Genomic DNA, 13,468 nt, shown 5'->3' with positions numbered 1-13,468 from the left:
TGCTGGCATGCTGCATTCAGAGCCTAATACAGCAAATTTTGTACTTCTCCTGCCACTTAGTGGCTGCAGCTGATGCAGCACCACATCCCTGGCTACAGATTCACCAGAGATACTCTGTGATGTGGAACAGGTTTGTATTTCTGTTCAGGTACAGTAAAACCTGAATAGGGACAAAGAGGCATTTAAAAACATTTCACTTATTTCAAACTCTCTGAAACCTGTCAGGGCCCTCACAAATCTCACTCTGCAGGATGAAAGGATGTTAGAAGGATGATTACTCCTGAAGGCCAGATATTTTGTGAAGCAGCAGCTTTAATGTTACTGCTGGCAGTGCAATATGCCTCCATCTCTAGGATTCATAAGGGTTCACCATTTCCCACTATTGAATGCAGAGCACCCCCAAGGTCTGGGGATGGTTGGCATCTGATTCTATTGATTCAGAAGGTCGAACAATTGCTTTATTAAACTATACTATATATTAAACTATAACTATACATTATACTATACTATATTAAAAAGATACTATACTACAAGGAACACTAAAGAATACTAAAGAAAACCTGTGGCTGTCTCCAGACAGCCAGGACACAGTTTTGAGTGATTGGCCAAGGAAACAAAACAATCCTCAGCAGAATGCAATTAACAAATCACTTCAGGTAAACAATCTTCCTAAGACATTCCACATGTGCAAAACAACAGGAGCAGCAAGTAGAAATAAGACTTGTTTTCTCTTCTTCTCTCTGTGCTTCTCCAGGAAAAATCCTGTGAGAGAGAATGATATCTCTTTGTTCAGAGAATGTGAAAGCCACATCCCACTGCCAGGGAGTGCCTTTCTGTTCTGTAGAAAGAAGTGAGGCTTTCACTGCTGTCTGCTGCAGCTGACAGGAGCTCCAGGTGTGGCTGTCTGCTCTGTGCCAGGCTGTGGGGAGGGAGCAGGAGCTGTGTGCTCTGTGCCTTCATGCACAGCCTTTCCAGCAGCTGCTGCACCTATCTGTCACCAGGACACAGACAGGAGCACAGGAGAGGGAGCAGGAGCTGTGTGCTCTGTGCCTTCATGCACAGCCTTTCCAGCAGCTGCTGCACCTATCTGTCACCAGGACACAGACAGGAGCACAGGAGAGGGAGCAGGAGCTGTGTGCTCTGTGCCTTCATGCACAGCCTTTCCAGCAGTAGCTGCTGCACTGCCTGTCTGTCACCAGGACACAGACAGGAGCACAGGGAAAGGCCTTGGATAACCAGGTTTGGGCTTCATTCATTCCTGTCACTGATGCCACCTAGGGAAATAGTCTGCTTTGTCTTTCAGATCCTAGATTGTGTTCTAGGACAAATACAATCAGGAAAAAAATTGTAGTTCAGTTCTGCTTTGATCACCCTCAATCAGAGAAGTGATAGTGGTAGCCATGCCAGATGCTCTGAGAAGGAATTGAGGGTGTAAACCACGCTGGCCTTCAAGAGGGTTTAGACAGATCTGGATCTTGGAGAATCATTTCCCTGGACTGGCATGGACTTTCAACAAAATGAATGCTAATGAACATGCAGCTAATGAACATGCAGCTCAGTTTTGGGAATGTAAATCAGCTGGCAAAACACCTGCCAAATCAAGTGTCTTATCCTAATGTAATGGCTGACTAAATACACATTCCTGTGCTGGAGATTTAAATAATCCTTCAGAGCACCCTGAGAGTACCAGAGCCTTTGGCAGACAGAGGGAAACCTACGAAAGAGGATGAACAAGCTGCAGAGACTGGTAAAACATCTATTTTACTATTCTTATTGGCAGATTTTTTTTTAATTTGAATTTTTATAAGGCTGTGTAATACTGTCAGGTTTGCATAGAATTAATTTTCCAGTTCATGACAGTCCTTGGGATAAAGCTGACAGAGTAAAGGCTCTCCTGGCAGCTGCACACCACCACGGTGGCTGGGAAAACACTGCAGCATTGCAGAAGGCTTGGGAAAGGCACTCTGTAAATGCAGCTGAGCTCTGAGCACAGAGCTGGCCCCTGAAGGGAGAAACAAACCATTCTGCTGCAGCTCGTGGTCACTAAAGAGCTCTGTGACACACAACTTGATAAGGGATGTACTCTATAATGAAAGCAGGGAAATGAGCAGAAGGAGGGGTATTCTCCTAGACATTGTAAATGAAAAAGAAATATGCTCTTGTAGGGAGAGGAAACTCACCTGGAGAATGAGGATAATGAGGAATAGCAGAGATAAGAGGTGCCCAATCCTTAGCTCAGTTCTGAGTAACAGAACAGGGAAGTGGTGTAGCCATGGAAAGTGCAAGTGAAATGTATCTGCTGCTAGCTGGGACAGGAGAGCTCACTCTCCTCTTGCTGCAGGCTTGGAATAGTCTGGCTTTATTTCTGTCCTGGAGGACACCCTGTCTCAGGCTGGTATGGAAGTTATTTAGAAGAAAACACTTTGAGGAAAGGGAAAAAAAAATCCAAGATTATTTGAATTTGTGGTTTTAGAGCTATTGTGAAACTAGAGCAAAATTTCCTTTTCTTTGGTGGATGGCTCTGTAAGAAGAAACTGAGCAGGTAAAGCAGAAAGAGATCTTCAGCTTTGGGTTATTTAAGTTCCCAGGGTGACTGGGGTCATATTCATGTAGCAAAACACAATCTGGCCTGAGGTGCCCTGCAGTGGCTGGCAAAGAGCCGAGCCTGAGCATGGGCTCTTTATGTGACACCAGAGCTTTCCCAGTGGGAGGGGTTTTAAAGCAGGGGCTGGCAAAGGCCATCCTGGCCTTGGGCCACCCAGAACATTGTGCAGGAGGTGTCAGGCTAAAGACCAGGGGCCCTCAGCATGCTCAGAGTGGTCTTGAGATGTGAAACAGAGCTCCCAGTCCCAAGACTCCCTCAGGGCACATCTTGCCTGTCACAAGATTTCACCTGCAGCTGGGGAAACCAAAGGCACAGGCACAAAATAGTGGAAAAAAGCTGGTTCTGCTGTCAGCCTGCCAGTGAGCTGTCAGCTGCAGGGCTGGGCCAGCCAGGACAGCTTGTTCTGCACCCTTCAAAAAGTCAAGAGCCCTGACTTTTATACCAGCACTGATCCTGTGATGCCACAGGAGGCAGCCCCTGCCCTGCTCCCCAAGGCTCAGCTGTGCTGTCCCTGGGCAATGTGAGCCAGTGGCAGAACTCGTGCAGGAACGTCCCCAAGGAGACCTGAAGCCACTGTCTGCCACGTTTCACCTGTCTCATAATGCTGAATGCACAGTTACAGACTGCTGAACATTGCTCTGTAAAAGTGCAGCAGCACAGGAAAGACACTCTAATCTAAAATATGTGTTATCATGGAAGGATGGAAATAACAGCACACCAAGGAATCCCAAATGCACTGGGTATCCATGGTCAGGGGAAAATCCCCCAGCTCAAAGCCTCAGTGTATTTTGAGTCAGTTTATTCTGTACAAGGAACACATCTGCTGTCTGTCCCTTTCCTTCAGCTTCAGAACAAGATCCTGATCCTGACAATATGTGCTGCTGGGATTGGAGGCACCTTCCAGTATGGGTACAACATCTCCATCATCAATGCCCCAGCCTCAGTAAGTACTGCAGCTCTGGGTGCCTGCCCCTGACAGACCCTGGGAGCAGTGGGTGCCACTGGAAATCTGCAGGCTGGTGTTGGGGGCAGAAAGCAAGGATGTGTGGTGCCCTCTGTGTAATTCACATCCAGAGAACAGGACTTTGTTGTCATAAGCCACCCTTGAGCAGGACCTAGTGTCACAAGAGTTTATTCAAAAGTTTTGTTTCAACTGCTTTAGCAAAATTGAATTCTAGAATATTCCAACCTGCATCTTTTGAAGTTTTGATTTTTGCCCTTAGATTGAAAGTGAGACCCATGAAACCAATTTTTAAATGATCAAAAATAACCACATAGAGATATAAACCAACTGCAACTTTTCAACAGCAACAGTTTTATACCCTAAATTCTTTGCTAAAAACACATCTAAGAGCTGGAGGAGATTGGAAACATAAACACAGGATAGATAGATATATTCATAAGAGAGCATTTCTCTGTGTCCTTGCCCTCTCTGGTGGCTCTGCAGCTCTGCCCTCTCTCTCAGTACATCCAGGTGTTCATGAACACGACCTGGCTGGAGCGCATGGGAGTTCCCCTGGACAGCAACATGGTGCTGCTGCTCTGGTCCTTCACTGTCTCTGCCTACCCTCTGGGAGGCCTCACTGGGGCTGTGGCTGCTGGCCCCATGGCCATCATGCTGGGCAGGTAAGAGGTGCTGCAGTTTAATTTAAACTTTGCAGCTTCCCTTAGTCCAAGAGGAGTTAGGATCCCTACAGGAAAATACCCACCGTGGTTAAAAATAATGAATATCTCAAAACTCAATGGGGAACTATTTTTTCCCCACATTACCTTCTCATCATTCCAGCCCAGCTGAGGGGCTACAAGGATTTCGTCTCAGCTCTTTAACATAGAACCCACTCACATAATCTCTATCATTTTTGTGCACAGTTTTCTGCCATGCTTTTAAATGGGAAATCATAATGGATGACATAATAATGATATGATATCATAATGGATGATATCATAATGCTATGATATCATCATGGATGATATTATGATTATCATAATACTAATGGATCAGACTAAGGATTTGTCTTCAAAATAAATTGTGGGAATGACACTAGAAAAACAGAGGGCGCTTACAAAGAGCAGTGGGTGCATCCCAGCTCCTCATGTCCCACAGGCTGTGCATCCACATTTTGGTCTGAAATATTTCAGGAAGTATTCATTAAATCTCCACTGTGGGATTTTTTTCTTCTGTGCTTGAGTCTCTGAAAAGTATCTGTCCTACCTCAGGCATCTTTCATACACAGCTCTATCCCCAGAAAAAAAAAAAAACCACAAAAAAAAAAACCCAAAAACCAAAAACAAACCAACCAGTGTTACCAACATAAACTACATAAACTAACAGGAAATTAGATTTTGCCTCCCTTTCTCTTGACCCCAAGATTTTCCTTTATCTGCTATCACTTTGGTTTGCTCCTCTTACGTGATGAAGGAGACCTCATTATGGTTTGAGGTCCCATGACTTATTAGTTTCATGCTTATGAAGACCTGGAAGGATATGGTTTCCTTAATCCATTACCATTTTTGAGATTTCACCCTGTACTACTTTGGAATAAAATCCTATTCCATCATAAATAAGAGAAACAAAGACAGACTGGTAAGGCAGTGAGCAGGGACTAGAGAGAATTTCTGGCAATAATAACAGTAAGGGTCAATAGAGTTCTCTTTTTCCCCTGGTTTTCAGCAGAAATTTCTCCTGGGACACATGAGAACTTTCTGTCAAAGTTTCACAACAATTACACTATTACATGAAAAATGCCTGTTTCAACAAATTAGCACTTTCAGACAAAATGCACATGGCTTGCTGAGGGAATATTCCTCTCCCTTCAAATGGGAGCTGTGTGTGAGGACTCAGCCCTGGGGCTGGGGGAGAACCCGGTGCTGGCCTCAGAGAGCCTGAAGGCAGCGCTGCAGGGACACCCTGAGGTGGCACAGGGACCCCTCCTGCAGGGCTGGATTCACCAGGAGGTTCTGGGGGGGCTCCAGCCCCTCTGCAGCTGCCAGCCTTGGCAGGTGCCACCTGCCACAGAAGGGATGTCACTATAGGACATGAAACAGCACCACGTGCACACACTGCTGTTCTCAAGGTGGAAAAGGAAGTTTGTTATCTGACTCTAACATTTCTAGATTTCTAAAAGTGACAGTGGATTGGAGGGTGACAGTGCCACCTCTCCAATGACACTGGACAAACCAACAGTCTAGCAAATCTCTCTTCTTCCATAAAAGAATGCAAACCAATGAGTTATTTACAGAAAATGTGTGAGAAAGTTCGTTACAAGAATGTAAACATCTAAGCCTTCCTATAAAGCTTAGAAAATCTTGAAAAATCAGGGTGACAAAGGGGTTTATGCCAGAGCTGATCCTGCCCCACATGTGCTCACAACTGTGTTTTCTCTTGGAAGGAAGATGTCCCTGCTGCTGAACAATGGCTTTGTGATCATAGCTGCAGCCTTGTCTGGGTGCAGCCGAATGGCCAAGTCCTTTGAAATGATCATGCTCAGCAGATTTTTTACTGGTGTGAATGCAGGTATGGCAACAGGAGAAATATAGAAGGATGAAGGTGGTAACAATCAGAAGATATTTAAGTAGGAATGATCCAGGATATTAAAGCAATTAATCCTTTAAGCTGACCAGACACATGTAAGTGAATTGAGAAGTTGTATATACAGATTTTATACTTTGCTTCTAAGGGCTTTCTTTTGAAGCACGCACAGGCAAGGGGGTTTTGTGTACTACACATAAGCATCTCTGTGCATGGGGAAAATTTGAGCTGAAAATGGATCCCTATCTGCTTGTGAGAATGTCAGTCACTCACCAGCATGAGCACCAACACAAAATCTTTTGTAGAAGTTCATCCCAGGAAATGATCAATATAAGGGACTTAAAATATTATATTCCCCTCAAAAAGGAGATGTTGAGGGAAACATTGCATATAACCTTGGATTTGGTGCTGAAAAGACCACAGGGCTGAGGCCCTGACAGGTTTCAGTTTCATTATCCACTGCTACTGATGAATACTGAAACGTGTGTTTAGTTACACAAGGACAGGGTGAAATTGAGGGTTTGGGTAAATCAGGAGCACTGGTAGATTAGTTATCACATGGCCTGCAACAGAAGAGTGCAGCTGGCAACCTCCAGAGGTGCTGCCTGCATTTATTCTTGTCTCCTCTGCCCACAAGCTGAGGTCAGCATTTGTCTGCCTTGCCCAGGTGTGAGCATGAACATTCAGCCCATGTACCTGGCAGAGAGTGCCCCAAAGAAGCTCAGAGGAGCTGTGGCCTTGACCTCTGCATCATTTACAGCCCTGGGGCTGGTGCTGGGGCAGGTTGTTGGACTCAGGTAAGGTAAAGCAAGCAGCCCCTTCCTTCCTTCCTTCCCTTCCTTCCCTTCCTTCCTCCCAGGAAAAATCCTGTGTAAATTGTGTTTGTTTTTCTCCAGGGAGCTCCTGGGAGGGGAGGAGAGCTGGCCATTCCTTTTAGCAAGCAATGTGGTTCCTGCCCTGATCCAGCTCACAGCTCTGCCTTGGTTCCCTGAAAGTCCCAGATATCTCTTGATTGACCGTGGAGACAAAGAATCCTGCATCTCTGGTGAGTTTAGGGTGACTGTTAGCTCATGGGAACATGTGAGACTTGGGCCCCAACATTTTTGGAATGGTGTCACAAATTTTACATGTAGGAAGGTTCATATCAAGTAGTAAATATGATCACTTCCTCCTTTCAAACTAAAGAACATTCTATAATCTTAAATATATTTGATCTATTGAGGTAATTGAAAGGCATCTTCCTACAATAGGCTTATTTGCTACAGTAATAGGGTCAAAAGGTAAGACTTGTGTTCACAATGGCAAATGTTTTGTAACTATGTAGTGAAATAAATGCTGGTTGAAGAGCTCAGGATCAAATCTGAAGCCAATTCATATTAAAGGATTTAGTTAGATTTGTGGCATACAAATCCTCATATGCAGAGTGGCTGGAGTTATTTCGTGGGAAATATGTGCTGTGTACCAAGAACATCTTAATTGCCTGCATTCCCCAGGGAAGGCACTTGAGATCTGAGTCAGAAGTGCAGCTGCTAAAATGGCACTGTTGGGAAATACTCAATTGTCACAGACATCTTTCATGAAAAATCCTTTCTTAGGATTTTTCCTTGTGAGAAGCTGCAGTTTCAGCAACCAAAAGTAACCAATGGTTATCTGCTGCTGTGGAATGCAACAGGTAGACCCGTGATTGGTCTCCTGTGGATGTTTGGATTTCCTGACCACTCATGGCAGAGCTGGCTCTTGCTCTCTGTCTGAGACACAGATCTTTGTTATTCACTCTTGTCTATTCTTAGCTTAGCTAGCTTCTGAAGAAACCTTTTCCTTTCTATTTCTTTTTAGTATAGTCTTAATGTAGCATATATCATAAAATAATAAATCAAGCCTTCTGATCATAGAGTCAACACTCTCGTCTCTTCTTCATCCTGAAACCCCTTGTGACCATGGTCACACTCAATTGTCCAACAATGGTGAGGGATTTGCACTCCCTTTTCCCCAAACCTTTCAAGTGGCTGCACCAGAGCTGATGAACTCTGTGAAGGTCCCATCAAGATCACAGGCTCTGTCCTGCAGCTTTCTGCAGCCATCACCTGCTGCTCCATCCCTCACCCTGCAGAGCAGCCAACTGAAGAGCAAACCCAGGACTAAAAGGTTCCCTTGTCCTTGTAGCACTGCAGAAGCTCAGAGGCACCAGTGACCTGAGTGCAGAGCTGGAAGAGATGCTGGCAGAGCAGGCTGCAGTGAAAGGCCAGAGAGCAAAGAACCCGTGGGAGCTGTTCCAGAACCCGGGGCTGCGCTGGCAGCTGGTGAGCATCGTGGTGCTGAGCAGCGCCATGCAGCTCTGCGGCAACGACTCGGTGAGCAGCCTGGGCGCCTGGCATGGGCCTGGCATGGGCCTGGCAGTTCTTGGGCTCAACATTCTGGCAGCAGGAGAGGAATGAGTTGTGTCTCTCTGCCCGGGGAGATCTTCACATGTCAGGTGTTGTAGGAACGTCGGGGGTAGGACGGTCAGGACGGACGGACATGAGAGATCTCTGGAGCCAGGTCAGGAATTTGGGGTTCATTGCAAAGGGCCTGGGGGCAGGGCCCTGCTGGGAGCTGCCAGGCACAGCTGGAGCAGGGCTGAGAGAAGAGAGGGGCAGAGAGGATGAGAGGGTGAGAGAGTAAAAGGGTAAGAGAGCGAGGTTCCCATTACAATACCATAAATCTTCTTCTGTGTTGAATATTCTAATTCTCACTAACCAATCTAGTACAAGATACAAATCCTATAGCATTTCCATACAGCCTATAAGAATCATTACATTACCATACTGTGTTACATTTTAAACTCTAAAATCTCCTCTTTGGGCCCTTCTGCCAAGCTGTAGGGTCTGCTCTGACCCTTGGGCCTGTCTGCAAGCAGAGGGTGTTGTTCCATCAAAAGGGGATCACCTTCAGCTGGCCACACCATTGTTTTCCAGTTGTTCAGTAACTGAGGGATCTCAAAGCTTGCTTTTATTTCAGTCTCGTTTACAGTTTCCATATTCTCAAAATCTTTTGCCAGACAATCATATTTATAAGGCTTTCCTGTTCCATCTTCCCCAACAAGGTGTTTGGTTCCCAAAATACACCTATGCATTAAGGGAGAATTCAAAAGGATGCTGAATGGTGGCCTGTGTGGTCACTCTGCATGATCCTTCAGGAACAACAATGGGATGTATTTTCAGATGTCTTCCCTTACTGCTTTCTCCTTTCTTCTCTTCACAGATGTATTTTTATGCAGCTTATGTGTTCCAAGAGGCTGGAATTCCTGAGGACAAAATCCCCTATGTTGTAATCGGCACGGGAAGCTGTGAGCTGATCACATCTGTCACTTGTGTGAGACTCTCAGTGCACTCTGCTGACTGCAGCCTCTGCTGGCAGGGAGGAGGCTGTTAATTACAAACTTGGGGTTTCCATTTATTTTCATGCCAAGGAAGCCCTTTGGGCACAGGAGTCAGGCTGTCTGTCAGCACCCCAGCCAGATGGGTCAATGCAGAGCTATTTGGTCAGACATTGCATTGCCATCACTGTCTGAAATCTCTAACAAGTAACTCTCTTGCTTTGTGTTCATATGGATGGTGGCAGAGTTTAGGTGCAGCTGGGACATTCTCATCTCCCCTGAGCACCCTTCTTGCCTGACTCCTGCCACCAGAACTTTCTTTTGAAGCAGAAAACATCCTGAAAGTTATTGTAGAGCGAACTAGGCATGGAGTATTGAAAGGTAAAGAGGAAAGAGGCAGGAAATATAAATCCAGGTTAAATATCTTGCTTTATTTCCCTGTGTCACTCTGTGCAGAACATGATCATAGACTATGCTGGTCGGAGGCCAGCTGCTGCTGGGGGGATACATCTTCATGGCAGCCTGGGCCGTTGTCTTCATGGTCGCTCTGAGCCAGCAGGTAACGAACTTTCCTCAATTATTGAAGTGGAGTGGAGTTGGGCTTTGCCTTTTATATGACTGGGGTGTTCAGTGGTGGCAAATAAGTGCCCTCACTGGTTTTCCATTGGTCTCTGTGGCTGTAGACTCAGATTAGCTGGATGCCTTATCTCAGCATGGCCTGCATTTTCGCCTATATCCTGAGCTTTGGAATCGGACCAGGTCAGTTCCCTCAGTGTTTTCAGTGAAACTTTTGGGGTTTGGAGATGTGTGTAGGCATCTTATGGAAACTCTCAGACCCTCTTTAGCTGCAGCATACTCCAAGGAACGAGGCAGTTTCTGCAGGTGTTGTTTGGCTGCGTCACAGGGGTTGGTGCCCCTGGTCAGTCAGTGCTGTGCAGGGCCAGGCTGTGCCTGTTTCTCTCTGTGTCATATTCCCCCTCAGTCATCCTGGCTATTAGGCCAAGGCACTTGGAAGTGATTCTTGGCTTAAATAGATGACAAGCTTTTGATTTGCTGCCCAGTCCATTAGGTCTGTAATCCAGAATTTCTAATGCTTCACTTTAATCCTAGAAATTGTTGGCTATGCCATCTGATTATTTTCTTGCAGATACAATTTCCACATGTATCTGTTAGCCTATTAATGTGCCCTTCTGTGGCAGGATACACCAGTTTCTGGGGGTGGGCAATACACAGGATGTTGTGGGGTTTTGCATGGTGAATATAGAGATGTGAAACTCTGTTTGCTCACATGAGTTTGAAAGAAAGCAGGTAAGAATAGAACCAAGCTGCCAGTGTCACATGCCACACAAGTTGGCAATAATTTCTTGTCCCAGTCCCTACAGTGCCATGGAGTTGAATTAATTATAAGCCTTTCTCACCATTGGGTCCTGGAAAGAATAATGTGGATTACAAAATCTTTCCTGGCAGATCATTCTAACATGAGAAAGTCTGAATAATTACCCAGTCCCTTAATATTTAACCTAAAAATTCACCTCTCACACTTCATGTTGTGTTTTCTTGTTAAGATGTGTTCTGTTGTTTTTAATGCAATGTCAACAACATTATTAACTTTCTTGCCATTTCTTTTTCCAGCTGGTGTAACAGGAGTTCTGCCCACAGAGGTTTTTGATCAAATGTCCCGACCAGCTGCTTACATGATCTGTGGCTCCCTGCTCTGGTTCAACCTGTTTCTGGTGGGAACAGCCTTTCCCTTCATTGTGGTGCGTTCCCAAAGCAAAGCAGCTCTGTAGTGCCCTGTGCAAGAGAGAGGCTCTGGTAGTGACCAGGGAAAGAGAATATTGCAAGCAGCAAGATACTTCTTTGAAAAGTATCTTTATGAGGAGAGTGGCCAGAACTCCTTCAAACCAAACTTTCTCCGTGTTTCCTATGGTGGTTTCTGATTTGAGGTTGGGAGTGGAATCATTTGAGGGATGGATGATCAATATTCCTCGTCTGTGCTCAGTTGAGAACAGCTGGAACAGAAGATGTGATGTAATTTCCCTTTGCCAGACCCTGGCTCTATTCCTTAAGATGATTCCTGAAGCGAGAGGGAGCAGAACTCCACAATACACATTCCTGTCTTATTTCCTACTGAGGGCTCCCATGCCATACAATTATAGATAGGGAGAAAGAGAGAAAAAGACATTTTAAAATACTGCTCTAGCTAGGTCAAATTTCCCAGTGTATGCTGGGGAGCTCTTGCATCCAGGCATGTGAGGCTCTCACCAGGATTCACAGAAATACTCCCTGGGTGACTTTAGACCATGCAGGAAGAGGGATTAGAGGCCTTTTTGTCATCATACAGAATGTCACCAACACTGTCTTGTTTTTTCCTCCTCCTCAGAAAAGTCTAGCACATTTCTGCTACATCCCATTCCTTGTGGTCTGTGTCTGCACTGCCCTCTACGTTTGGTTTTTCCTTCCTGAGACAAAGGGAAAATCCTTCCTGGAAATCTCGGAGGAGTTCAGGAAACGGAACTTCAAAGCTAAGACCCGTGGAGGTTTCTATAAAGGCCCTGAGGAGATCAAAACCACCCCATTGTAGCAGAAGAAAGGAAGATGGTGTCTGGGGGAATTCTGCAGTGAGTTCAGCAGTGGCTATGTGCCCTTGCAGGGACACAAAGAGAGAAGTTAGGGACAATATATTACTCTTAGGTTTTTAAGTTCACCTTGAAAACATACACTTGAATTGATAAATCCAAGCAAAAGTTCAATAATCTGTTCTCAGCTTTTAGTACTGAGTAACACATGCATATTTTAGAATCCATATCAGAGTGACAGAATGATGCCTTATTCTCTTATCATCATACAACACCATGTAATGCTTTAGAAAACTTCTTCAGAATTTCTCCAAACAGTAACTTCCATCTCAGAAGTCCTTCTTTCCTTGCCCCTGAATCTGAGCTTTCTAACACAGAAATTAATGCGATTAAATTCTGTTTTCAGACACCAGATGAAATTTTCAGTACCTTGTCTTGGTGCTCCCGTTGTTTCTGTTATTAAGTGATTTCAAATAGACCCCTACTTGTTAAGCAATAGTGAGCAGTTAATTATTTTCAGCTATAAAAACATGTGACAGATGGATTAGAAAGAAAGCTTCTAGTACTTGCTAAGTGGCTTATTATACAACAGACTTTTGGGCATTGTTTTGCAGACTATTTATTCTGGACTGGTTTTCTTCATAGCTTGTTTGTTGTCTTCCAGTCCTATGTTGCAAAGCACAAGTAATTCTCTGGTCCAGTTTGTTCTGCTCCCATGGACACTGCTGGTGCATCTTGTAGGGTTCTGCACCTGTGCTCTGCTGATGTCAAACATGGTGAGGAGCATGGAAGCAGCTTCTTTTGGATGTGCATCTCCAGGTCACACCACAATGTTCTCTGCAGCTTCTCCATAGAGCTCATTGGCAAAACCCCAGATGTGAGATTGATTCTTTTCAGTAAGCCTGGTACAGAACAGGGCAACATTCCTCACTGAACATGACCCTTCACAGGTACTGCTCTGACTGTTAAGTTTCTCCCAATTTCTTCTCAAAGTCATAATCTCATAAGTCTCAAGCCACCTCTTTTCTTCTGCCTTTGTATGAAAGGCACAGCCCTGCTCATGTTTACAACGAAGAAGAACACATACATTTTCAAAATAAGTAGGTAAAGTTTCTTTCAGTGTATTTTTGAACTACATTTTAAAGAAAAATGCAGCATTTTTGAATAAAAAGACTGTAAACATTTCTGGAGTGTATTAGTGTCATGCTGGGCATGAGTGGAGCAGCAGATCTGTTTCTCAGAAAAGGAGGTTGTGCAAGAACTCTTTTGTGGTGGTGTTCCCAGGGGTCCCAGGATGAGGGAAGAGATGAGAATGTTGACTCCATGTTTCAGAAGGCTGATTTATTATTTTATGATATATATTATATAAAAAGAAAATGATCTATTATTACTATACTAAA

General features: G+C 44.8%; 1 protein-coding gene across 1 annotated transcript; it reads left to right on the top strand.

The window, feature by feature from the left end:
- The first annotated feature begins 1,134 nt into the window (after window positions 1–1,134).
- On the top strand, window positions 1,135–13,253 carry LOC118693158 (solute carrier family 2, facilitated glucose transporter member 11-like). The gene is given in 13 exon segments (XM_036393504.2): window positions 1,135–1,747; window positions 3,450–3,548; window positions 4,071–4,231; window positions 5,995–6,119; window positions 6,802–6,931; window positions 7,031–7,179; window positions 8,298–8,485; window positions 9,375–9,485; window positions 9,946–9,975; window positions 9,977–10,048; window positions 10,173–10,248; window positions 11,122–11,249; window positions 11,873–13,253. Coding segments are annotated over 13 exon segments (1,491 nt in total). The 5' UTR covers window positions 1,135–1,726; the 3' UTR covers window positions 12,074–13,253.
- The last annotated feature ends 215 nt before the right edge of the window (window positions 13,254–13,468 follow it).

This window comes from Molothrus ater, chromosome 18 (assembly GCF_012460135.2).
Source record: "Molothrus ater isolate BHLD 08-10-18 breed brown headed cowbird chromosome 18, BPBGC_Mater_1.1, whole genome shotgun sequence".
NCBI classification, from domain to species: domain Eukaryota; kingdom Metazoa; phylum Chordata; class Aves; order Passeriformes; family Icteridae; genus Molothrus; species Molothrus ater.
This window is presented reverse-complemented; position numbering and strand designations above follow the sequence as displayed.